Below are 26043 nucleotides of genomic sequence, written 5' to 3' on the forward strand. Positions count from 1 at the left end.
TTTCTCATGGGTAAGTGCTGACAGGTTTTATCTTTAAAAACTATTTTTCTGCATGTTTTTACCTTGGAAATACCAATTATCCACTCCTTACCTTCTTTGGTTTTGCTGGAGGATTTGTTTGGAGGGGCAGGATGATAAGGATGCACATTTAACTTCATCCTTAATTGAAAGTGGGGGCATTGAATCTTTAATAAAAGCTTCTGTTCTCCAAATTAGTGGTCAGTGATGTTAAATAGATGTTAAATAAAGCAGTTTGTTTTATTTTCTGACTAAAAATCCTCTTCCCTTGTCAATTGTTCAACGTTCACTGTCGGCTCTTGTGATATCATGTCTTCCTCTTCATGTCATCATAGTCTTCTGAACTAGACAGGACCTAAATTTCCATTAAAAAATAAGCAATAATTTTAGGCCTTATGAAATCATAAACAAGCAGGATGGAAAGCGGGAAACTAGTCCAGCTTTTTTTTTCCCCTTTGCAGGTTACCTTTAACACTGGTTATGTGACTTGCTGGGAAATATAAGTGCTCTGGGCCAAGAGACTCTAATTTTCTCTGTTTGTACAGAACTCGGACAATGAGGCCCTGACCAGGTTGGCAGTTATCTGCTACATGCAATATAGATGTTTAATTTCTTAAAAAGTGTTGAATGCTCTCTTTTTACTGGAAAGATAGTGTCTACAGTGGTTACAGCTGATACTTTCTTTGTGTTATAAGTTAAATTTTTAACACCTGGTAACATGCCCCTTATGAGCCGATTCTAGGGTGGAATTTTTTGGAACATGAGGCAAATTGGACATGAATTAAAGTTTCTATTTAGTGTTGCATGTCCAGGATTTAAATAACTTTCATATTTTCCCCACAATAATCAGCTATTTCAGTGTTTCAGAATAATTCTAATGGTATGACTCCTATACCCAGCATATGAATATGAAATTCAGTGATCCAGTATGTTCTCATTCAGTGTTTCTTCCGGGGTATTGGAAAGGATTAGGGTAAATGTCTGTTTGCCAAAGATCCAAGGAAATATGTAGTGTATATTTATATTGTTTGTCTCTTCCCCCTCCTCCCCAAACTCCCAAATCAAGAATCTGTCTAAACCAGTAAGGTCAGTAAATACACTAGATGATGAAAATGTGGATTACCAAATAAAATACACAGTTTATTGTCCCATTGGTTCAACCCTGCATCTTCCCTTTCTTGTTGTCTTACTGCTACTCTTTCACTCCCACTCTGTCCTTTCAGGCACGCATGTTATGAATGTTTCCCTTTATTTTTTGGTTCTCTTGTTTGCACTTTTTTATGCCACACTCCTAATTAGTCTTTGCATAGTAGCAACACCCAAGTTGTAATGCAGCAAGGCTTTGGCACTATTAAAGAAAATAAGTGTTAGTGCAAAATCATTGTGCAGTCAACATTTCACTATTGTATTCCTTGGGAAATTCTTTATAAAATTTGTAACCTTTCCTGTAGCAGTAACCCCCTCCCCCTTAAAAAAAAAAAAAAAAAAAAAAAACCCAAAAACTAAACAACCCACAACCTATTATGATCTCAAATATTCTTTAGTGAAACACAGCTGTATGAATCAGGAGATCTGATGAATGCAACAATCTGAAATCTCAGACTTTAGATCTATCTAGTATGAAATTAATTTGACAATATTGTTGTAACAATACAAATTCTATTAGTTTAGTTATGAAAATCACTTAATCTCTAAAAACAGATTCGTCGAGTCTCTTTTGCAAATCCAATTTACCAGGAAGGATTGGCAGATGACATCGATAGGAGAAGTCCCGTTGTTAGGTCTCATTCTTCTTTGAATAGTTCACCATCTTTGCGAAGTTTTAAAATTTCATCTAATACCCAAGCCAAGGTAAGGTGTTTGTTTTAAGTTTTCTTCAGAATAGTTCTTTCTAGGTATTAGTACAATCTGTATAGTATAACCTTTATACCATAACTGTATGCCTTTCTTATCAGAGCTAGTCTTACTCAACTGTAAACTTCTATTTAAGGGTAAACCGTTCCAAGAATGGCCAATATATAGAACAGGCTTTAGAATTAGTAAACAAAAGAAATACTTTTGTAGTCTGGTTGATTCTAATTTCACCTTCTGTGAAATGAAGAGCTTTATGTTGAGATAACTAAAATCCTATGACTATTTTTAAATATCTACGATCCTGAGAGATCTTTTTTCCTCTTTTCTATCCAGCATATTACCACTCCAACCAAAGGACTTCTGTCCCCAGGATCTCGTAACGCTAAATTTAAGAGCTCAAAGAAGTGTTTAGTAAGAAGTGCTTCAGTTCATGTATCTCTTGTCTATTTTCTTCTGTATTTAGTTGTGTGATACTTAATTAATAATTTTTTCTATACTATTCAAGATTACTGAAATGGCCAAGGAGTCGCTGCCGTGTCCTACAGAGTGTGTCTACCCTGCATTGGTGGGCTGTAAAGCTCCAGTTGACATAATTTTACCTCAGATTACATCAAACATTTGGTAAGTGGTTATTCCTTTCAAGAGTAAAAACTCTTAATACATCTCCAGGGATATTATAAACCTTTCTGTTAGGATGTCTCGGTCTCTAATTCTAGCATTCAGTGGAGGCACTTCCTGGGGGGAGGGAAGGTAAAAGGAAGGTTTACTGTCAAACTTAGTCTCCTTTTAGCATCTAGCAGAAATGCTCAACTCTTTTATTCTTGTCCTAAGAATACAAAAAGGCCATGGCACATTCTTTCAAGAATGCACAGGGGCATCCCCAGCTGTAAAAGCAGCAATGAGGGTACTATTGTGTTTCAACTGCTAGCGTTTTTACCACTGCATTATCTGTCTGTACTCAGATATGGAAGATGCATGAACTTGGGGTTTTTTTTCCTAGCTTACCTGTATCATGTTTGCAAAAAGAAAAGGAGTACTTGTGGCACCTTAGAGACTAACAAATTTATTAGAGCATAAGCTTTCGTGAGCTACAGCTCACTGTTTGTTTCATATATTTTTAGTGTTCTAGAACATGAACTTGTTTCATGATCTGTTAAACAAGATTTTATTACAAAGCTTATGATTCTGCAGTATTTGTGACCTTTCTTTTAGCTTTTGCTATATTATATATATTCATATTCTGAATGTGTCAGTCTTTCAACAGATCTGATATTAATGCTTGATGATGCTCACCAGACCTATCTGCATATTTTATTAAAAATTGTCAAATGCTGCTTTGTGCAGTGAGCTTTTCAAAAGATGAAAGAGCATTATTTCAGATTTACGAAAACTTGGATGAGTGTTTCCACGCTTTACTAGGCTCAACTAACTTGTTTTTTTGTGTTTTGAATCTGAAAACATATAAAAAGACAAGTTTTCTGGAGTTACCACAGGACCTGTTCAGAATGACCTGTTTTTGAATTACTCCTTTTTTCCCATTCATGTTACTTAATTAAATTTAAAAGCTATTCATTTTATGGATAATTCAATAAACTGCGGAGAACAAAATTTTTCTTTTCTGCAGAAAGATGTCATCTGCTTTGACTTTTTTCTCCTTCTTTTATATGAATACAAAGGTATACATTCCAGCAAATTTCTTGCCTCTCTTCCTCCTCTTCTCAGCCTCTGAAGGAAACATGATCCTACCAACAGCTTTTCATGTCGTAGTGGGAATAAATATACAGAATCCTTTTTTTCCCCAGGGCAAGAGGTTTGGGGCAGCTCATTCGAGCAAAGAATATTAAGACAGTGGGTGACCTGAGTACTCTTACAGCAGTTGAAATCAAAACTCTTCCTATCCGTTCTCCTAAAGTTTCCAATGTTAAAAAGGCTCTTCGAGGATATCATGGGCAACAGGTAAATCTATTTTAAGTACTGTAATTAAATAGACAGTATCATAAAGTCCTGCATTGCTAACTACCTTCACAGGAGATCTACATTTAACAAAAATATAAAACTTTTCCTGAAAAAAGGCTAAAATACAATATTAAAGCTAACATAAAACTTAATTTTAAATTTTCAAGCTGAGTAACAGTGCAACAACATAGCTAGTTTACAATTGTCAAGCCTTGCATCTGAGTCTTTTTTCTGTTTGGTGGTGGTAATATTTCATTATGAGAAAATTATAATTTTTTGCTTTGCCAAGAAGCCTGAAAGTTCACATGGTAAGAGATTTCTGAATGTCGATAAAATGAGGTCTTAAAATTTGAAACACAACTAGTTTCTGAGCACAGTGTTGTCAGTGACTAGTTGGATTAAGAAAGTAATTTGTGATGCCAATAATATGGGAGTTCCCAATCTTGTACATGCTTTAATATTCACTTAAAGTACAATTTTAACATTTGTCTATCAAAGCAATATTCAAGTGTGGTGGAAACCAGCTTACAGCTTAGTATAGAGCAGCGTTTCCAAAACTCTGTTCCACGTAACATTGGTGTTCCATGTGATGTGAATAGGTGTTCCGTGAAAGAATCTAGAATTTAATTTTGACTCTTGCACTTCATTTTTGTACTCCTTTATATGCACTTTCCAGTTAGAAATTGTTAGTTCAGGTTATTTTAAAGTTGTATTTTTGCTTTGTTTTATAAAATAAAATATATTTGAGTATAAATAACGCAATTTTTTATTTGAAAACCAAACCAAACAACTACAAAATAATATTATAAGTGTTCCATAATAGGCTAAAAAGTGTTCCGTGGCCAAAAAAGTTTGGGAAACATTGGTATAGAGTTTGCATGCTGCCAATATCACACAAGTCACATTTTTTACCAAGGTAATGACCACGGTAATATGGTTAAACAGCAGTTGTGTTTTAAAAATTGTGAAATTAAAATCACAGTTTTTTAAATTTTATAAGTGCTTTCCACCATGGGATTTCAGACTGCCTCCTTTTGGGGAAAACTCTTCTTTCCTTTCTGATCTTTTTCCTAATTAAATCTGTAGGTGAAGGCTCGTGGATTTGATGAAATTGCAGTCCTTGAAGACAGAGAGAAGGCAGAAAATGTCATAGATGAGAAACCTTTTTCCACAGATGAAGAAAGACTTGCAACTGGTAAACATTGCATTATCTTGTTTGACTTCAGATTTGGGTTTTGTCACTTGCTCTCCTGTCCTTGTCATAATATAAGTGTAACTTGTAGCTTTCTTAGTTTGAGTAGTGTGACAAATTCAGTTAAACCGATTAATACTTTTGCGTGATGGTAGCTTCTTAAAACTGCTGTGTAGCTGAATTGCGCTGGTTTTGAGGCGATCACGTTTATCAGTACTTTGCTACATGTCATTGATACTAGTTAGAACACAAATAGAAGACTTTTATAAACATGCTAACGAATTCATATCAAAGTGGAATATTTTTAAATTTTCCGCATTCAGCAGCTGAATTATGTTGGTGCCATAAATGTGATATAGACAACTTAAACACATTTTTTCATAGCAGAAACTCATAACCCTTCCATACCAATAAATTTCACTCAGATTAAAAGTAAGATACATTTACAACAGTGTATGTTAATCACTTTTGTTTCTTTATTTTAGATTTGAGTGAACAAGTTGCCTTGAGCACAGATGGACAGCCCACAACAGATCTCTTGAGCCAGGTCAGTGCACTTGCTGCTCAGCTAACTTCTGAAGATCTCCACAGTTATTCAGGGAGCCAACTTTTTGAAATGCAAGAGAAACTTGGTAGCATGACAAACTGTATTATGAAAAATTTGCAGTCCCGTTGGAAGTCAGCACCCCATGAAAGCTCTGTTTAGTCATTTGTACTTGAAACACTTTTCAAGCAGGAGGTTTTGATATACAACAGTTTTTGAAAACAAGTTTTTTATATTTGACTGATATGAAGTATTCCATAAAAAACTGAACATTTATGCAATGGCAAACTTTTTAACACAGAGGGAGACAGTGTATCATGGTGTGTTGCTTAATTTTTTTTTAATTTGTGGGATCATTTCCATGTTAAAAGTATTTGTTTTATAGCTGTGCATAGTCTTTCAAGTAACTTAAAAGTAAACTTAAGATATGCAATAGCAAAGACTGTGAAACCTAAATAATCTTAAATATTTTTCAAATGTAAAGTGTTTTTATTCCTGTGAAGCCTTATTAAATGTAAAAAGTTTATATATCTCAGAACTCTAATTAATTGAAACCAGAAAGTGTTGCTCAGTTTTACCTAATGCTCCTGTGATGTTCTTTTAAATTGCTGATATTTTGAGAGGAATTCCTTCTGGTTTAGACCCTATTTCATATTGAGATGTGTTATTCTTGACTAATTCCTTACAGTAGTATCTTTCACATCTCAGTAAGGTCCAGTTGTCAAGCACCTGAGTTAGTCTATTTTTGCATGCATTTTTATAGACCTCAAAAGGTAAAGCTGGTAATAGAATTGGCTTATGAGGTCATAAGGGTTTGCTGCAGAACTTCTCAGGCTCCTTTCATGTGCCCTTACAATGTTATGTGCAGCAGTGTTATGTCCCACTGGAAAAATCTTACACAGAAGTAGATTTGACATGCACAATTTTGTATATTATGTATAGACTTATGGTTGCAGATGTTGGTTATAATTTATGATTTTGAATTTTGATTGCATGGAATGCACTGCTGCTTCTCAACGACCTTGTTTAGTGAGAGTTCTTGGGTTTTATTTTGGAAATATAATTTGTATATAATGTACTGTAGATTTCAGAATGGACGGTCACGTAATGTGATTACTGCAGCTGTTTTTAGGACTTCTGTATGTACAAATAAAACAATGAATAGTTCTCTAACGGTTAATGCAGTCTTATAGAAATAGAAATTCTTGCAAATAGAAATTCTTATTGCTTTTTTTGGTGAACGTATGGTGCACGTGAAACTTGTCTGAAGATATGTCTCAGACAGTGGTCAGAACTCTCCTGGCAAACGCTGTCTGAAGGGTCTACTCAACCTTTTCTTTATAGTGCTTATTATGGTGGTGATTTTCACAGCTCCTGCCTTTGCATCTGCCTGAGGGACTTTTTTGTCAAACTTTGGGGTAGTGGTGAGCATTGATCTCCCTCACAGCCCCTCCTCTACCTGGACCAGTTTTTTATTCAAGTGTTAGAACCCCTCAGAGCCTCAGCTATAGTGCCCTCTCTGCTGGCTCCTCACAAATAGAAAAATGGAGGCTACTGTCAAAAAAAGATGTTTAAGGCCTCCTGGCTGGAAGATCACAGAGCCCTCAAAGGATAGAGACCATCCTGACTTTGGCTCTATTTTAAAGAAAGTTTCCCTGGTAATAGTTTAGTTGCTGAGGTCTTAGAGGGTGCGATGAGTTTCTCAGCCAAAGCCAGGGCCTCCAGCTCAGTGACCTATGGCTCCATTCCTGGAAGGTGAATAACCACTCAAAGTGGGCGCCATGTTCTGCCAAATTCACAGGAGCCCTGCGTTTCAGAGCCAAGTTAGACAAGGTAGTGGCAGATAGTGCTACAAAATCTAAACGGTCCCTTCCAACACCCCACCATGCCTTTACAAGAGAGTACAGACCAGTCTTCAGACAAATGTGTTCCTTTCAGCCTTCATTCTCGCAAGAATACCAGCAGGTTCTCCAGAGGGAAGTATGGAACCGTGACTTGGGAGGAAATCCCCAAGGGAACACTGTTGCTCCCAAAGCCTTTTCATGACAGGCTGCATAAGTCTCTGCCCAGAGCTGGAGCTTGGGGGCAGAATTTCCCATTTCCTGGAGGAATGGATTGTTTCATCCACAGCATAGGCATTGACTCTGTGGGTGCTCCGGGGCTCCAGCACCCATGGAGAAAAAAATAATGGGTGCTCAGCACCCAGGAGCCAGAGCTTGAGTGTGGAATGTGATGAATTCTGTGCTGCTCCCAGCTTCTGCCCTTAGGGCAGGGAGTTTGTTTATAAACAGAAGCAGGGTGATTGCGATAACAAAAGGCTTGTCATTAAATTAAATTAAGCATCTTTAGATATCCTGAAAGCATTCCCAGGCATTCCAGTTAAAAGGAAACACAGGATAGGAATAAATGGTCCATTTTCAGAATGAAGAGAAGTAAATAGTGGTGTCCGTCAAGGGGCTTGTACTGGTCTGGGACCAGTGCTGATCAACATATTAATAAATGATCTGCAAAAAGGAGTAATCGGTGAGGTGGCAAAGTTTGCAGATGATAAAAAATTACTCAGTTAAGTCCAAAACAGACTGCGAAGAGTTACAAAGGGATTTTGCAAAACTGAGTCACTTGACAACAAAATGGCAGATTAAACTCCATGTTAAATGCAAAGTAATGCACAAGACAAAATATAATCCCAATTATACATACAAAATGATGGTCCTAAATTAGCTATTACCATCAAGAAAGAGATCTTGGAGTCATTTTCAGTATTCTGGAAGCACTATGTTTCCAGTGTACTGCACGTTCATAAGAATCCTCCTCACTGTGCCTGTATCATCCTGAACTCATTCTCCAGCTTCAGAAGACTTAAAAATGATCTCCAGTCATCAATGGGACAAACGCAACTGAATAATGTAACTGTCCTTAACATGCATCAAAACAATACCAGGGAACCTAAATGTAAATAAGATTGCTGACAGTTTCATCCAGAAATCTATAGAGAGACATAATGTCTTTAAACTAGGATATTAGTGAAGACAGCTTGTGATTGCAATGATTTTAATATACTGTAATTCATGATAATGTAATTATATAGTTCATAACAATTGAATCATTATTAAAATAGTAAAGATACCAGTGATACACCTTCAATAACTAGAATATGAAAAACGTGTATAAATATGCTGAAATTAGCCTCCCCCCCCAAAACTGGCAGAGTCCCCCCCCAACACACACTCCTCTTCAAAAGCACCTACTGGCAAAAACAAAAGTTAGTGGCTCTGGTCCACAGACCAGTGGGTCAGGGAGATAATGAGCTAGGGATCCTCCATCTAGTTAGACTCCATTCTATCACTTTTCATCCAGTTCCCCGCCTTGAACACCCCCATAAAATGTGCTTTAATACAGAATGAGATTTCTCACCTCTTGGATATAGGAATAAGAGATCGTTCACTTGGAATACAGCTCTGAGAATCTTTCATCTATTTTCTTCATTCAGAAGTGTACAAGAGGATTTCAAGCCATTCTAGATTTCAGGTGGCTTAACAAGTGGATGAAGGAAACAAAGTTCTGGACGAAGTCCTAATTTCTATGGTGTCATCCCTGTCCCAGGGTGATTTTTTGACGTCCTTGGATCTCCCAATCACACTGCAGGATCCTGTGGCAGGAAGTGTTATCAGTATCAGATGCTCCCATTCAGCTTGTGATTGGCTCTCCTTAGATCTTTACAAAGTTGATGGTGGAAATCATATTTCAGACTCAGCTCACAGGGAAACAATCTGTGCCACTTCCTGGACGACATCTTAATGAGCTCCACCGCCATCACTGGCACACACAACTACGTTCTTGACGTTGAATCTCCTTCAGGCCCATGGCTTGATCATCAGTATCAAGAAAAACTCCTTGCTTCCATCCACCCAACTAACTCACATAAGAGTGCACACAGCCACCTCGATAGCAAGGACAAATCAATCTCTAGAGAGGTTCCAGAAGATTCAGGACATCACATTGTTTTGGAACTGCAAGACACTATTGTGCCTTCAACTGCTAGACCTTCTTGTATCAAGCATAGAAATCACTCCATGGGTGCAGTCAAACGTCAGGGACCTTCCAGGCTTCGTCTTAAAGGTATGAGACCACTTCCTGGAATGCATGAAAGGTCAAGTGAGAGTTCCAGTGCAGGTTTAACTCCTTAAAATGATGGTTAGCCCAGGGCAATTGTCTGCAAGGGTGAATGCATGTGCCTTCCACCTCTCTTGATCCTCACAACTAACATTAGCCGGTGGCACTGGGGAGCACACTTGGGGTCTCAAACAGCTCAAGGCATCTGGAACATGGAGGAAAGGACTCACAGCATAAACCTTGTAGAGTGGTCAAGCTAGCACTATGAAGTTTCCAGTCCAGCCTAGAGGGAACCACATCCTGATCAGACAACAGGACCATGGTTGCGTATGTGAACAATGAGGAGAGAACAAGAAGCCCAGCACTATATGGCAAAGCAATGGAAATCATGCAGTGGGTGGAGCATTCTTTTCTGTCCCTCAGGGCAGTTCACATAAAGGAAAACCTGAACCAGAAGGCAGACTGGCTTGGCAGGCGCAAGGTGAACAGCTCTAAGTTGTGCTTGAATCAGGAAGTTGTCAAGTAAATTGTAGAGTTGTTTGGCCTGCCCTCAACTGACCTATTTGCAAACCACATAAATGTGAAGAGACCAAAGTACTTAACCACAGATGCATTCAGAAAGATGCCTTATCACACAGATGGCTGCAGGACCCCCTGTATGCATTCCACCCTCCCCGTTATTAGGAAAGGTGGTCCAGAAAATAAAATAACAACTGACAGTAATATTAGTAATCCTGCACTGGTCAAGCAGATCCTGGTTTTGGACCTGGTAGAGCTGAAATTGGGACCCCCCACTACAACTCCCAAAGAAGCAGGATATCTCACCAGGTCCTCTGCTTCCAGCAAACCCAAACAGACACCATCTAACAGCTTGGCTACTGAAGGAGAATCATTAGTAGTATCATTAGGTCTGTCCTTCAAACTCATCAGAACATTTCTTTCTTTTAAGAGTATCAGCCTTGAAAGCATACTCCTGTCTGGACAGAATTTTGCAACTTTGCCAGAAACATACAGGTAATCCTAGAAACCCAGGAATTCCAGCTATCTTATTTTCTTCAATAAGTCTTTGACAAAGATACCAACCCAGTGCCATTGCACATCAGGTGTCTGCCCTTAGCAGTGTGACATTTGTAGGATTTAGGGGCTGTCTGGTAAAGGACCCCCAGGTAGATTCCTTAGGGCAGTCCAGTTAGCCAAGTGGGCAACTAGACCTCTTTATCCCGAGTGAGACTTGCCATTTGTACTGAGAGCCCTGACAACACCCCTGTGAACCACTGGTGTCAGTGTCACCATTTTATTTGTCAATGAAAACTTGCTTTCTGATAGCCATCATGTCTGCCAGGCAAATGTCGGAGCTCATGTCGCTTTCTATGCAGAAACCTTACTGCATGGTACGTGAGGACAAGGTGGAGCTCAGGACTCTGGGATCACTTATCCTAAAGGTGAACTCTTCTTTCCATGTTTCCCAAAAAGGGGTTCTACCTTCATTCTGTCTGACACAACACCCCACGAAGGAGAAGTGGCACACGTTAAATGTTAGAAGCACTCTGAAAATTTACCTCAAATGTAGAATCCATGAAGAGAGCAGGGGTCCTGTTGTATCTTTCCATCCAAAAGGGCAAGGACTCAACAATAGAGGACTTGGAAGCACTAAGTAATTAGATCACACATTGTGGAAGCATAGAAGGCTTCCAGAGATTCCCCATTCCAGAAGGGATCAGTCCACACACTATGCAAACTCTGGCGACTCAGAGGACAAAACAAGCTAATACATCCACAGCAGACACTTGTTTGTGAAGCACTACAAGGTGGACTTCCTGTCCTTTGCAGAGGCATCCTTTGGCAGGAAAGTGCTGCGGATGGTGGCCTGTAAATGATTTTGCCCTCTGAGCAAATAATTCAGATGGGGAAGGACACTATTTTTCCCTTTTTTTACCTTTTCTATAACCTTCCCTACATCTGTTCAGTGTTCACTACTTCACAGACTTCAAGAACTGTGGAGGACACAGAGCTGCAGAATGGAAAATTTCTCACCAATAATTTTCTTTCTGCTAGCAGCATCTCCCACAATTCTGCCCAGATATTAAGTGGAAACATTACCATATGACTACTGATCTTTGGTCCAATGTACATAATTTTGTTATCTCTGGAATATTTGTTAATGTTATGCAAGTTTTACAGCTTGGAAATAATTCATCTTGGAGTGAGCGGAGGGAGCAATGGCCAGACCACGCAACTCCAAAACTCTCGCTGCAGCTCACCAGAAGCAGATCAGAGGAGAACAGTCAAGACATCAAGAATTGTAGGAGACACAATTAACAGAAAGGAGGTTATTGGTAAGAAAGCGCTGTTCTCCAGGACCAGGTGTCATGGTGTGGCAACCGAAAACCACAGGTCCCCAGAACATGAGTGAGTTTGTGCTGAAAATATTCAGGTAACATAGCCAAAGGAGAGGCTTCAGTCTTCTAGAGATATTCATCAGGCTGCTCGGTCCACTTTGCTGTAAAATTTAACCTGCTGATAAATGGAACATTAGACATTTTCATATTGGATCATTAGATCACTGGTACCTGTACTACAGTATTCTGTCTGATGGGCCAGCACTAGATGGGAGGAAGTTAATTAATTTGCCCATAATTTCTTCCCAAACCCTCAGTTAGAGATTAGTTAATGCCCTGAAGTTTTAAGTGCCTTTCAAACTTACTGGTTTTAAAAAAAGATACTAATGTAACTGAAGTTTTTGTTATCCACATGAATGTATGTCCATTTCTTTTCTGAATTCTGTTTAAAATCTTGGCCTCAACTATAGCTTGTAACAATGGAATAAAGATCTTTGAATATGTATAATTCAAGGATTTTCAGACAAGATTGTTTTGTAGCAAGATTGTGTTTAATATGCAGATCGTTTCACTGTTCTTGACCCAAAGTTAATGCATCAATCATACTGCAGAAATGTGAACTTAGAAAGCTGTTTTCCTGTAAATTAGTGACTACTGACACCACCACAATCAGATGAAAAAACATGCATCAGTGCTCAGCAAGCAGGAGAGAGGAGAGGCTTTTTCTATGTTTACTTGTGGCTGGTTTGAGTTGTTGAGTTTACATGTTGCTTATTGGGAACAATAAATATATTCAAACATTTTTAGAACAGCATAGAAAAATCTTAGGGTGCATGATAGGAAAACCAGTAAAACCAACAACAATGCAGACTTTTTAAAATTATATTTGAATACTGTAAAATTCAACTGGATTCTAAACCAAAAGGTACTCAGAACCCTTTGTGTCAAAATTTTGCTTGCGTAAAAATAACTTAGGGAAGATGGCATTGTAATAGTTTTTTATGAACAAGTCCAGTCCTAAAACGTTAGTTTAGAAGAACACACTGCTCTAGGGACTACTAGTGTGTTAGCAAACATTCTCATCAGAAATGAATTGTAAATTTTTTTTTAAACATTTTGTTATATTTTTTTCAGAATGACAATTCATAAGACACCATCAAGTGGGGAAAACAATAGGCACTTTAGAAAGGGTTTAATTTATAGTGGCCAGTCTGATTTGTGGTTTAAAAAAAAAAGTGCCTATGTGTTTTGATCATGTAGATACGCTTTATGGAAGACCTAATTTTCATTTAGACAGCTTCTACATAGTTGGCTGGAAGCATGCCAGTCTTGCCAGTTCTTTGTACAGTCCCATACATCCAGCCTTCATCAATAGCTTGGACATTTACAATTGCATCTCCATCTTTGAAGGAAACTTCATCAGCATCAGATGCCATGTAGTCATACATGGCACGGTACGTCTTCTATTTAAAAAAAAAAAAAAGTCATTATACTAAGAGAGCCACAAATTATTCAACAGGTTATAAGGCAGCAGTGTACCACCTAAGGATTCAATTTTATACTCTTTATGCCTGTAAATATTTAGCCTGATTCTCCCTCCCCTCCTTCCCAATAAATAAACTCTGTAGTTTCCAGCCATGTATTCCATGCCTTCCCAACTTGGGGTGGGAGAAAAGGTTAGGTTGGAGGTCACACCGCACAGTCTGAAATGTCCATTTTGTGAAGGAGGCTGGAGCCCAAAAAAGGGATACCCTATCTTAGTGTATCATTTGGGCAACTTTAAATGGCAGACTTGTACCGAGCTCTAGCCACCAATTTTAAGCTACCCTCCCCTTGCAGAACTCTTGCTGAGGGCAGCACTATACACACCTTGCATTCCCCCTGGAATGGTCTCCCTGGCCACAGCTAGAATCCATCATTTAACTTGCATACCCTCAGCTAATGGTGGTCCCTGGCTTTAGGTTTAAAAAGCAACCCCTAGAGGGTGAGAAGTCTAATATGTCATTTTCAGGTCTGGGCTGGCGCTCATGCCATTCCTGCTTATGTATCATTTTGCCCAGTCCTTCCACTGTGTGTCAGTGTGGAATACTGGCACATCTGCTACTGAATCAGTTTCTGCATGTGATGTGCCTTGGGGGTCCCTGAAGCATTGATGAGCACCAATGTTGTTCAACCTGTCTAAACTACTTAAACTTGGGGAAGCCAGGCCTCTGTTCTAAGTCACAGGAGATTTCAAATGCTGCAGTCAATAGAAGGCCTTAGGTGCATAAATGGCACTAGTTCTAAACTGAGCCTGTTTATTCAGTATGGCCACCATGGGGAAAAGGTGAAAGTGGCTAAAGAAAAATCTCACAACCATTAATTGTACTGTAGCTAGTAAAACAACTTGGGACTGACAGTCCACAAACAATGTCGTCATTTTTACTTACACCCGTGGTAGATGGGTGAGAGGGAACGGAAGACACTGTTGTCAGCTGGGTGGCAACAGAAGAAGATCTTTGTTGTGGCAGTTCTATAGTTTTAGCTTGTTTGTAAGCAACTGCAAAAGAAAAGATTGTTTAAATGGTAAATGATTTGGAGGATTATTTCTCCCTCCCTCCTCCAGTTTTTCCAGAGCTAAGAACTTTGCATACAAATAGTATTTTTAACATGAATAAAGATACTTGGTCAAATCATCACCTGTGAAAATCAGATTAATGTCATTTGAACCAATGCCAATGTACATCAGCTGAGGTCTCAGCTACTGTCTCAAGATTGTGTAGTTATGTTTTTGTAATGGCTAAAATGTATCGTTAGGGTTTTTTTAATCAAACCTTTCATCTGAGTATCGTGAATGGGGTTCAGATATTTAAAAGGGCCATAATATCTACCTCACAGGGTTATGAGGTTCAAAGATTGGACCAGTTGTTTCACATGTCTCGGCCATATGTGTCACAGTCTATTACACAGCTGGGAATAGAATCCAGGAGTCCTAACTCTTAGTACCATTGCTTTAACCATCTCTGAAGTACTGCAATATCTTTTCCCTGAGGTTTCAAAGCTGAGGGATGTGAGCCAAAAATTCTCCAGTAGGAGTTAAACATCCCTTCTCACTCATATAATCCCTCCCCTTTTCCCCAGCCATCCCCTTCCTACAGAATGCTGGAAGAGAGCCCCTCCCCCAAAAGGGGGGGAGAGAGAGAGAGAGAGACTCAGTCATTGACCCCATGCTTTCATAGCGTAAGGGATGTGTCAACTTCTCCCTCCCCCAGTCCATTCAGCCAGCATGTGCCACCTCCTCCCCTGCTGCTTCCTGGACAGCAAGAGAGTGAGCTATGATATGTGAGACACACACGCTTAGGGAGAAAGGATTCCTGGTATAGGTGAGCTAGTCATCAGGACTCGCAGCAGGCAAGTGTCTCAGTATAGTCCAACTAGAATGTCTTCCTTTCTCCAGGCAAGGCCCTTGTCGCCCCACTTCTTTAGCCCTTAAGAACTGGCCTGTCCCTATGTTGTTAAATACATCAGAATTAGGAAATGTCCTCATGGTTAACACCATCCATCGCTCTATTGACATGCAGGTTAGATGAAGCACTAATAAGAATGAGGTAGGGCGCTATTTTACAAAATGCAAAGGAGAAGTGAGACTGGGCAACCCGAGTCTTTTTCATCCTGAGATCCTCCAAGATTTTGTTCTCTTCCTACCTGTTGTAGTTGTGGTGAAGAGGCCTCCATTGCTGTAATAAGACAGGTGGTGATCAGCACCTTCTGAATGCTCAGATTTCTCATCCCCGGCGCTGAGGCTTAATGCACTAGCTGATCGGGATTGCTCCCGGCTGCGGCGCTGGGCTTGGACTGGAGGAGGAGAACAAGCAGAAACCAGATAGAGTGCCTGGACCTATTTACTTCAGTGGTACTCTGTTACTAAAGGCCATATTTTTCTCTAACAGTGCATTACTATTGGTGTGAGTGAAGTTATGTTGGTGTACAGTAAGCTGGAGAGATTCTGGCATGGTAGGTATTAGCAGCTAACAAAAGTTACTTACATTCTAAATATTACTGCTGCTTAGAAAGCTAATGGAGAAACCACACAAGTAGGTTTCAGAGTAGGATTCTCACCTACACATATAGCTGCAGTGTTACTGAAGGGAGACTTCATGATAGAATTGTAGCCTAACTGAATAAAAATATTGCTCTTTGTATTAAAAAAAAAAAAATTAGGAACATCACAATTGTGCCTGTTGTTTTCTAACATTCTCTCCTGCTCATCTACTTCTCCCTCTAGTTATAGGGCAGGTGCTCTACTTCTCTTCATGTTCCCTTTTCTGTATCTGTTGGTTGGTACCTACATTGCCAGCATTTAACTATCACTTTCTTTGGAATAAGCAAAATGTGATATTTTAAAAGCACTTGGGCTCAGTTAAGTTATTAACATAATAAATCAAATTAACAGGGCCATTTATAAACATTAATGAAACCTGAAGCTGAACACAACTCCCTTTTGGTCATCACTCTTACTAGATTGGAATTTTCCAAACCATGGAGGATGCAATATGTATTCATAAATCAACCTCCGCCCCCACCCAAGTAACACAAAGCTGGGTCAACGTTGCTGAACATTTTTCTTATTAGTGCTTGCAGTACAGAGCTTTCTCTAAAAATGAAAGGGCGTAAGAAAAAGAAGACTAACAGCTCTGCAGGCATTTCATTTTAGATAAGTAATGAAAGAAGCACATTTGATAAGCAAGCTATAAATACAGTGATTTAAGCCAGCAGTAGACAATACAAACAATCTAATGCATCTGGGTTAAAGGCATAATATATATATGTATATACTTGAGGTTGAATAATATCTGTTTTCTGAAGATTAGCAATATCAAATATCCAGCTACCTATTTGTACAACTAGATAAGTTTAAACATATAGCCATGTAGGCTTGGATTTTCAAAGGCAATTCCTGTTGTCTTTCAGTGGGAAGTTCGTCCCTAGGTGGGTTTGAGAATTCTAGCCCTATTTAATAAAGTGCTTCCAGAAGTCAGCACGGAAATCTATTCAGTTGTATTCCTTAACCTGCTGATGGAATTCAGTCTTCGTTGGATAGTAGGTAGAGAGTTGATCTGTCTAAAAACATACATTTCAAATAACAACATTTGACCACCCGCTGTGTTGAACAGAACATCTGGTCAACAGCAGCTATTGTGGGACACACCAGAAATCATGTGTAAGCTTCTAGACTGAATGTTGTCTTCAGCTGGGTCATAGTCAAAGACTGATCCAGGATTAGTGCGCCACACACGAAGACCTGAAAGAGAAATGTACTGTTTTTACCAACTATCCAAAAGTCCACTTACATCTTGAACAGGAAAAGAATAGGAACATAAGAGGTTCCTATATGCAATAATTTTGTCTCTTGGAGCTGAATATGTTTGAAGGCCATAAGAGAAGTCTGAGGAGAACTTAAAACCATGCTTCTCAAATCTGGCTGTAACACAGACCAGATAATTGTGCAAGGCCCATTTCCTTATTACTCTGTCAAGTGATGTCATTGTACAGTAACAGATTTTCCAACCACATTTCCAGGATCTGCAAGGATATGTTCATATATGCTTAGAAAGAAATTAAAACAATTTTTTAAAATCAATATGAATTATGATCTTCCCATGTTAAATTTAGAAAGCCCTGGATCAAACAGTAGGTTTCTGTATTGCACAATGTGTAGCTAATATTGCCCATTGAAGAGAGCTTTGCAACATTTAATTTGTTGAAGGGTGATTAAAATAGCTCAAAGTAATGCTGACTAATGAATCAAACTGATCAAACATGATGCAACAGCTGGAAATTAAAGCTAGGCAAATTCAGACTATCCAGACTATCTAATTTTTTCTATCCATGGGTGGAATGAATTTTACGTGCACTAATAATGTGTGGCTGTGTGCCACCAGTACAAACATTTTGTGGGGGAGGTAAAGTTACCATTGGGATAATTACTCCAGTCAGGCATTTTAAAATTCACTACTCAAAGAATTAAATTTAAGCATGAGAGAAATAAAATTATGAAATGCATAGACTAGTCAAAAAACTAAAGTAACAGCACTTCGAAAGAATAAAATTACAGAAAATATATGTGCATTGCAGGAAGTACCAAGTAGTAACAACAACAACACCACCACAAGAATGTGTTGGATGTGAGTGTGAAAGAGCGTGCATGTGTGAGAGAGAGCTAGTGTGTGTGTGAGACACAGAGATGGTATATGTATGTGTGTGTGTGAGACACACACACACACAGATTGTGCTGGCTGCTGGGCAAGTCTATGAGAGACTGTGTACTGTCTCTTTAAGGCACTTACACGAGAAGGCTCAGATCATGGCAGCTGAGCACTCCTGCTCCTGAGCCCTGTCCCCCTCCCTGGCTCTGTGGAGATGGGGTACATGGGGAGGGGGACATCCTGACATAAGCGCCACCGCTTCCCCTTCCCCTCCCCCCCACAGAGGGTCCCAGGAACAGCTGGCCAGGTGCTTCAAGGCAGGAGCAACATGGGCAGGGGCACCTGAACACACACCATGGTGCACGGCTCTGCTAATTAAGTGTGCAGCACTTGATTCACTCCTGGGTTGCCGTGCAACCATACAGCTTAGAGTGAACACAGGACATAAGGTGTATATTTTTATTGGTGAGAGTAATTAACCATTAGAACAGTTTACCAGGGAGTGTCCATCACTGACAACTTTTAAATCAAAATTGGATGTTTTTCCTCAAAGACTCTTCGATTAATTACTTTGGGGATGTTCCATGGCCTGTGTTATACAGAAGTTCAGTCTAGATGAGCACAGTGGTCCCTTCTGGTCTTGGAATCTGTGAAAAGTGCTTGGGATGGTAAATTTTCATGACCATTTTACAAGGCCTGTTTGAGTTTTACATGGGGCGGAAGAAATGCTCTCAGTACTCCTATGCAGTGTGAGTGCTGAATACCTGTGATTGTCTCTTGATCCTGGTCCACTCGTTTTCGCTCCATTTCTACAACTTTTCTTTGAATGCCTCTGTAGTGAATATCACTGAAGTCCTGCATGTTCTTTTTCACACGCTCTGTAATGGGATCAGTAACCACAGGCGTGAAGCTACCTTTGTGTTTTTCAAAATCTTCATGGTATTTCACCTACAGTTAAAAAAACAAACAAAAGACATGTCCATTCCTCTGCAGAGTAGTTATTGGTATTTCTGCTTGCCTGCTAATAGATATGTGCATTGACATCTCTGAGTTCTGAAATCCAAGAGACAGGGAAATTCCAAATATGTATCCCTTGTGGATTCTAAACTCAGTTCAGCTTTTGCTGTTTAAATATGGCAATCAAAGTCGCCATAGACACATTATCCATGATGTGACAACGCCGATCGCTCAAGACCTGAGTTAAATTTTGATTACATTACTTGCCAGCCTTCTAAAAAAAAAAGGAAGCCTTACTGTAGAGATGTGTCGCTGGGTCTCCCGTACACGCCTCATTTCGGGGGTATCCAATACATAGGCTGCTTTGCCTTGCACTTGTTTCCTGAAACTATCTGAATAGAGGACCTACCAAATGAGAAACAGGGAGTGAAGGTGGGTCAGTACTTCTGCCTCTGAATTCTCAGAGACACTTTGCACAGGAGTGACGAGATGAGACAAAATGAAGGAGGACATGCTGGAGAGAGCCTCTAGGCCACCATGCTAGTTTAGTTATTAAGACATGGCTAGCACTGGCTTTTGAAAAGCACGGTATAAGAACATACTTCAAACTTGCTTTTCACTAAGTAAAAGATCTTTTAGTCTGAGCTCTAAAGTCTCTTAAAGGCAAAGTAGTGGGGAAAGCCTGATTTTGTTAGATGAGTATGTAAAAAATTGCTGCCTTGGTAAACAAAGGCCAGAGCTGAACCTTAGACAGTATTTTGGGCCATATTCTGTTATCATTTATTGATTTGCAACTCATTGACTTCATGAAGTTATCAGTGAGTAGTGGAGAAAATAATTAGGCCCATCTTATCCTTCTAATAGTCAATTACATTGGGGGGGAGGGGGAATACCTGCCTTTCTCCATAATCCCTAAGACTAGTCTTTGATTATACCTGTGGCCTAATCCTTATTCACTTAAGTATTCCCTATATTAGGATCTCAAATACCGTGTTGATAAGGGCCATTTAGGTTCAATGAAACTATTTGCATGTGTAAGCATTTGCAGGAGAGGGCATGACAAGTCATAAGTAACAGCTTATGGGGGGGGGGCGTTACTGCCTGACTACATTTTATGTAGAATACAAGCTACTATCAAAAAACAGTAAATATCCATAATGCTGAAGAATGTCCATTATGCATCTCATACCATATACGTGTTTTAAACACAGAGGATATTACCAGAAATTTAGATGGTTAAATTTGTTATTTGAAGTCAAATCATTATTTAAAACAAGGAATCAGATGAAAATAGAGAGCCAGTTAAAACAAGGAGTGGAAAACTCCAGGAATTAGAATTATATTTTAGTATCATTTTAAAACTTCAAAACTAGGTAAGGAAGTTAATATTTAGATGTTTTTAAGTTGAATGAGTAAAGGACTAAATGATTTATAATGTTAAAATGTTATTTTGTAGCTTATTTATTTGTCCTAGCAAATACCGAGCTAATGTTTTCTTGATTGCGTTTAGCTCTCTCCATCTCTGGAGTGATAGGTGTCGGAGTTCCTTTTCCCATGTGCTCTTTGTACAACACCTATAGCACACAAAAACAGTGTCCAGAAGTCAAAGACTAGACAATTGTTGATGAATCATGGTGTAAATGGTGTTATTGTTTAATCATACTCATCACTGCATGGATATAAGGATATCAGGAAGTAAAGCAGTTAAAACGTTATCTGATTATGCAAAAAGTAAAATAATTATTTCAAAAGGAAAAAAGGCAAGTTGAGAAAATTGGGGTAAAATTAGAAGCAGAACAAAGTTTTTGAGGCTTGTTATTTTTTTTAATATAAGGTTGTTCCTTTCAATACCAAGCTAATGTTTTCTTGATTGCGTTTGACTCTCTCCATCTCTGGAGTTACAGGTGTCGGCGTTGCTTTCCCTACGTTTTCTTTGTACACAACCTACAGGTTACAAAGAAGTATCCAAAAAACAAAAAAAATGTACAAGTGAATTTTTTTAAACTATTACTTTTGTAATAGTAGATGTTATTGTGTTAATAGGAAAAATCCATCTGGAAAAAATATTTAAAAAGCTAATAAAATCAATGCTTGTAATTTTAAAAAGCCAATTAAAATTACATTTAAAAATATAGGGGAGATACAAAACTAGTCAGATGAAAGATATTTTTAAAAAATGCACTGTCACATCATTTTTTATTTTCTCAAGACAATACCGAGCTAATGTTTTCTTGATTGCGTTTGACTCTCTCCATCTCTGGAGTAACAGGTGTTGGGGTTGCTCGCCCCAAGTTTTCTTTGTATAATACCTACAGGATACAAAAGACGTATCCAGAAAAAACAAATTACTTATCAAATTTTAAAAATCATGACTTGTTATGGTACACAGCACTGCATGAATGCCAAACATCTAAAGGGACAAGGATGTGTAAGAGCATGAAAAAAAAACTGGAAAAAAGATTATTAAAAATGAACTTTTCATATTAAAATAGAAGGGCTCTATCCAGCTGCAAATATTTATGGTACTGCAGGATGCACAAGCTCTGGGAAATTGTCTGTGCCCTCGGCAGACCTAGTCAAGAAGGAGGTTGCTCGAGGAGACCTGAAAAATTGAGTCCCTAACTCCATGCACCACGTCACTGCCTTCATGTATTATGCAAACCTTAAGATGAGAGTTGGAGGAGGAATTGCTGTAGGAGGGGCAGTTGGTCAGAGGGTCTTCAGTTCTCAAGCACCTGAACTGGTTGTAATCTGAACTCCAACGAAACTCCAGTGACTGAACCTTCCCACAGCTGCCATGGTAGGATCATGGTGGGTGGTTGGTGGCTTCTCCAGTGAAGACATCCCTTTTTATTACTTTCTCCACTAAATCACCATTTGGGGAGGATTCTTCTCCCTGTCTCTGTTTTGAAGCTGTCAGCCAGAGATGTTTATTTCTCTGGCTGATTGACACCAGTCAGCCAAATTAAAAACCAACTCCAGGGGCAGATGTTCTGTAGATCTCACTGCATCATTCCCAGGACCCTGATGGCTGTATATGGAAATCTGAGACTTCATCCCTTAAAAGGGGCAGGTTGTACAGTTGTGCAATTCCAGTTAAGGCAATGGAAAGACTCCCACTGATTCTAATGCGACCTGGATCACGCCCTAATGTTTAAGCCCATGTGGTTCTCAGTGTTTCCTAGATACTGTCAACTACTTCCAACTCCCACAGACGTCTAGAGTATGTCACCAGGTCAGTTCCTAACTGGATTCCGTGGAACAATAGGGAGGAAGTGCTGTTGAGCTTGTATAGGCCAGCAGCCTAAGAGACTGTTAATGTCTGGATAGAGCCCTACAGTCACAGAGCTAGGTTATAAAACAATCTTAAAATTCCAGGAGCAGACTGTTAACACTAAAGTTAGGTTTATTTTTAGGAACAAAAGAAATTATTATGCAAACAGAGTCATATCTAACATTTAAAGCTGAAATTTGTTAGTGTTATTTTATTAAAAAATAGGAGCAAAGGGGGAAAAACTTTATTTTATAGGTACCGAGCTAATGTGTTCTTGATTGCGTTTGACTCTTTCCATCTCTGGAGTGACTGGTGTTGGGGTCGCTTTCCCCACGTGTTCTTTGTACAAAACCTACATGATACAAAGGAGTATCCAAAAATCATAAAAAGGCAATGACAATAAAAACAAGAGCTTCTGAATTATCACATTTAGAAAGGGTTACTTTTTGGGGCCCATTCCTGTTTCCAGTAAAATCAATAAGTGCTTTGTGATAGATCTAATTGGCTACAGGAATGGCTCCATTAAGGAATCAGCACTTCATGAAAGCAAAATAGCTTAGTAGAATAAGGAGTCTGGAAGGGTTAAACAAACAAAAAAAACTGTTTATTGAAAAAAGAAAGTCAATTAAATTGTTGCTCTAATAAGATCCTAGTACCAAAGGATTAAAGATGAGACTCTGTAGCTTATTTATAAGTGTAAAAAGTAGGAATTTTATGCCAAGAGGTGAATTCACATCCATTTTAAAGTTAGAAAGCATAATTGTTAAAACCTCTAGTGTTATGTTAAACATTTAAGATCTTAAAAAGAGTGTTTTTCCTGCTAAAAATACCGAGCTAATGGTTTCTTGATTGCGTTTGACTCTTTCCATCTCTGGAGTGACTGGTGTTGGGGTAGCTTTCCCTACATTTTCTTTGTACAACACCTGTGAGACATAAGAAAGCAGCCATAGAAAGCAGCAGTAAATAAAACTCCATTTGTTGACAAGTTGGAAGCCTAGGGCATGTTCTGTCTTTTCATGTTGTAAGAGAATGCATCTGGGGAAATATAGATCTAACATTGCTTTTTAACCACAAAAGAATTCTTTGAACAAATATTGTGTTTTAACAAGACCACAAAAAAGCAATAGTTGAGGCTGTTATGAAAATGGGTGATGGTAAAAAAAAAATTAACGTAAAAGTTTCAGAGAAAATCAAGATTGAAACATGAAGAAGGGCAAATGGTTAAAAGTTCTCAAGATTAGAAATGTGGCATTAAAAATGTTTTTAAAAGCAACAACATCAAAACAAAAATTGGTTAAAATAGCGGGAGGTCAGTGTCATTTGTTAAAAAAGTTCATCTTGAAACAGAGTTAATGGGAACTTTTTGCTTATTAGAAATACCGAGCTAAAGTTTTCTTGATTGCGTTTGACCCTCTCAATCTCTGGAGTGACAGGTATGGGGGTTCCAGTCCCCAAGTTCTCTTTGTACAAAACCTGTGTGGTAACGAAGCATCCAAAAAAATCAGAAAAGCAACAATTAATAAAGCACCACATTATGTCAGGTGTTAAATCTGGTTGGTTTGATTCTGTTTCTCTATTCCCCCAAAAATCCTGGCTGAATGCCATGAAAGTTTTGGCTGTGCAAGGAGTATGGGTTCAAGACCAGATAATTCTAATGTCTTATTGTGGAATATGTATTGAATCCACCAGAGAATGGTTTTCTTGGCAAACACGGATCAAAAACTAAATCTGATTACATGAGAAAGTTTTATGACTACCTCTCACTCTATCCTATTGGAGATTCAGACCCATGTTCCTTGCATGGCGAGTGACAGATACAATAGAGATTTTTAAAAATATCCAACAAGAGAGCAGACAAAAAAAAAAAAGAGGTTCAAACAAGGAGTAAAGTGATTAACATTATTGAGGATTATACAAATAGTAAAGTTAGGAAGAAGATTAAGTAAGTAACAGTCACTGTAAAATTGCAGTAAAATGATGGAAAGAGGATGGTCTTATTGGTATAAGTTAATTACATGAAAGGGATATGGTGTGTGGTTTTTGTTTTCTTTATAAAGATTAAAATGTACATTTTAAATGGAGTTAAAGGAAATTTTTTTCTTTTCAAAAATACCGAGCTAAAGTTTTCTTGATTGCGTTTGACTCTCTCAATCTCTGGAGAGACAGGTGTTGGGGTTCCTGTCCCCAGGTTCTCTTTGTAAACACCTGTGGGGTAACATGGAAATAGCCCCCCCCCCCCCAAAAAAAGCAAGTCAATAATATCCTGTGTGCTGGCAGAAAGGGATAAGTGTGAGGGATACAATTTTTTCACAGCCATCCTGAACTAAAAGCAAGACAAATTAATGAAATAAAAGCTGTAGCGTCGTACTACACAATATATTGTGATCAATTTTGATGGAAAGAGGGGTTTTTATTTATGGATCACATGAAATATCTAGGGTTAAAGGGTATTTTAGAGTTTAAAATGTTGCTTAAAAAGGAATGAAGGGATTTTTCATAAATAATGAAATAACATTTTCTTGATTGTATTTGACCCTGTGTTTCTGGAGAGAGAGACATTGATGTTCCTCCCCTAAATTCTCTATAACATGTGCAATGAGAAGGAGTCATTAAAAAAAAATCAATAAAATGGTGCCTAGAGTTAAGATTAAGGAATCTTGCTGTTTTATTCTGAAAAGGGCACAGGGGTTACATTAAATAGAACGCATCTGGGAATGGTATTGGAGAAATACTTATTTAACATTGCTGTCTGATTGCATGTGAAATTTCTCTCTCTCTAAGAAATGCAACTATGCTGGCAATTTTGACCCATAGGACCAGTGCTGCAAATGAAGGTATGCCAGTTTCCACAGATAAGGAGTCAACTCAGAGTCTTTGCACCATGAGAGATAGGTAAGGATGGGACAAAAGGCATCTGACATGACAGAAAAGAAGCAGTCTGCTCCTAAATTCTAACTAACTAACTAAAGCCATTGCAGAAATACTGAGACAGGCTCTCAGCAGTCTAAGTTGGTGTAGTTGCATTGAAATTATACAGATTTATATCAGCTGAGGTTTTGGCCAAACATGTCTTAATTGTTATGTGCATTAAACCAGAAAAAAATCAAGGATTGAGGTAATTATTTTTTAAAAAGCCTGTTATTAGAAAAAAAAATAGCTAACAACATTCAAGATTATTTAAACCATAAAACATAGGAATAAGGTATCAATCCCAGGAAACTTCCGTAAAAGATGGGGGAAAGGATGGTTTTATCAGTATAAGTTGATTACAGGGAAAGGATAGCAGTATAGTTACTTTGGTAAAGGTTAAAACATTTAAAAATGAGTTAAAGGAAACTTTTTTTCATTTGGAAAAATACCGAGCTAAAGTTTTCTTGATTGCGTTTGACTCTCTCAATCTCTGGTGTGACAGGTGTTGGAGTTCCTGTCCCCAGGTTCTCTTTGTACAACACCTGTGGAGTAACAAGGATGTGTCAATAATACTCCACTTGATGAGGGTAAGTGTTGAGCATAAGGAATACAATTTTTATGTCTATCAAATCCACTCTGCACCAAAAAAGCAGGAAGTGTTAATGAATAAGCTAGCTAAGATCAATGTTATACAGGAATTG

The 26043-nt window shown here is 38.5% G+C and overlaps 2 protein-coding genes across 5 annotated transcripts in view; one reads left to right on the top strand and one right to left on the bottom strand.

The window, feature by feature from the left end:
* The window catches only part of RIF1 (replication timing regulatory factor 1), a 56071-nt gene extending 49334 nt beyond the window's left edge, over positions 1–6737 (top strand). For 3 of the 4 annotated variants that reach the window (XM_038422667.2, XM_038422668.2, XM_038422672.2), the window contains exons 30-35: positions 1720–1869; positions 2206–2283; positions 2378–2493; positions 3675–3828; positions 4915–5023; positions 5506–6737. In XM_038422667.2, coding sequence (XP_038278595.1) covers positions 1720–1869; positions 2206–2283; positions 2378–2493; positions 3675–3828; positions 4915–5023; positions 5506–5726 — 828 coding nt within the window. In that variant the 3' untranslated portion in view covers positions 5727–6737. The remainder of the gene's footprint in view (positions 1–1719; positions 1870–2205; positions 2284–2377; positions 2494–3674; positions 3829–4914; positions 5024–5505) is intronic. The other variant, XM_038422671.2, reaches the window with a different exon arrangement.
* A 2565-nt stretch (positions 6738–9302) lies between these two features.
* NEB (nebulin) overlaps positions 9303–26043 on the bottom strand; it is a 200323-nt gene continuing 183582 nt past the window's right edge. The window contains exons 151-164 of the mRNA XM_038422666.2: positions 25770–25884; positions 24546–24637; positions 23813–23905; positions 23263–23355; positions 22692–22784; positions 21375–21467; positions 21010–21102; positions 20640–20732; positions 19456–19563; positions 18966–19149; positions 17205–17297; positions 15701–15850; positions 14446–14555; positions 9303–13479 (exon numbers count right to left, since the gene is read on the bottom strand). Of these exons, the coding sequence (XP_038278594.2) occupies positions 13306–13479; positions 14446–14555; positions 15701–15850; positions 17205–17297; positions 18966–19149; positions 19456–19563; positions 20640–20732; positions 21010–21102; positions 21375–21467; positions 22692–22784; positions 23263–23355; positions 23813–23905; positions 24546–24637; positions 25770–25884 (1584 nt within the window). The 3' untranslated portion in view covers positions 9303–13305. The remainder of the gene's footprint in view (positions 13480–14445; positions 14556–15700; positions 15851–17204; positions 17298–18965; positions 19150–19455; positions 19564–20639; positions 20733–21009; positions 21103–21374; positions 21468–22691; positions 22785–23262; positions 23356–23812; positions 23906–24545; positions 24638–25769; positions 25885–26043) is intronic.

This window comes from Dermochelys coriacea, chromosome 11, assembly GCF_009764565.3.
Source record: "Dermochelys coriacea isolate rDerCor1 chromosome 11, rDerCor1.pri.v4, whole genome shotgun sequence".
In the NCBI taxonomy this organism is placed as follows: Eukaryota; Metazoa; Chordata; order Testudines; family Dermochelyidae; genus Dermochelys; species Dermochelys coriacea.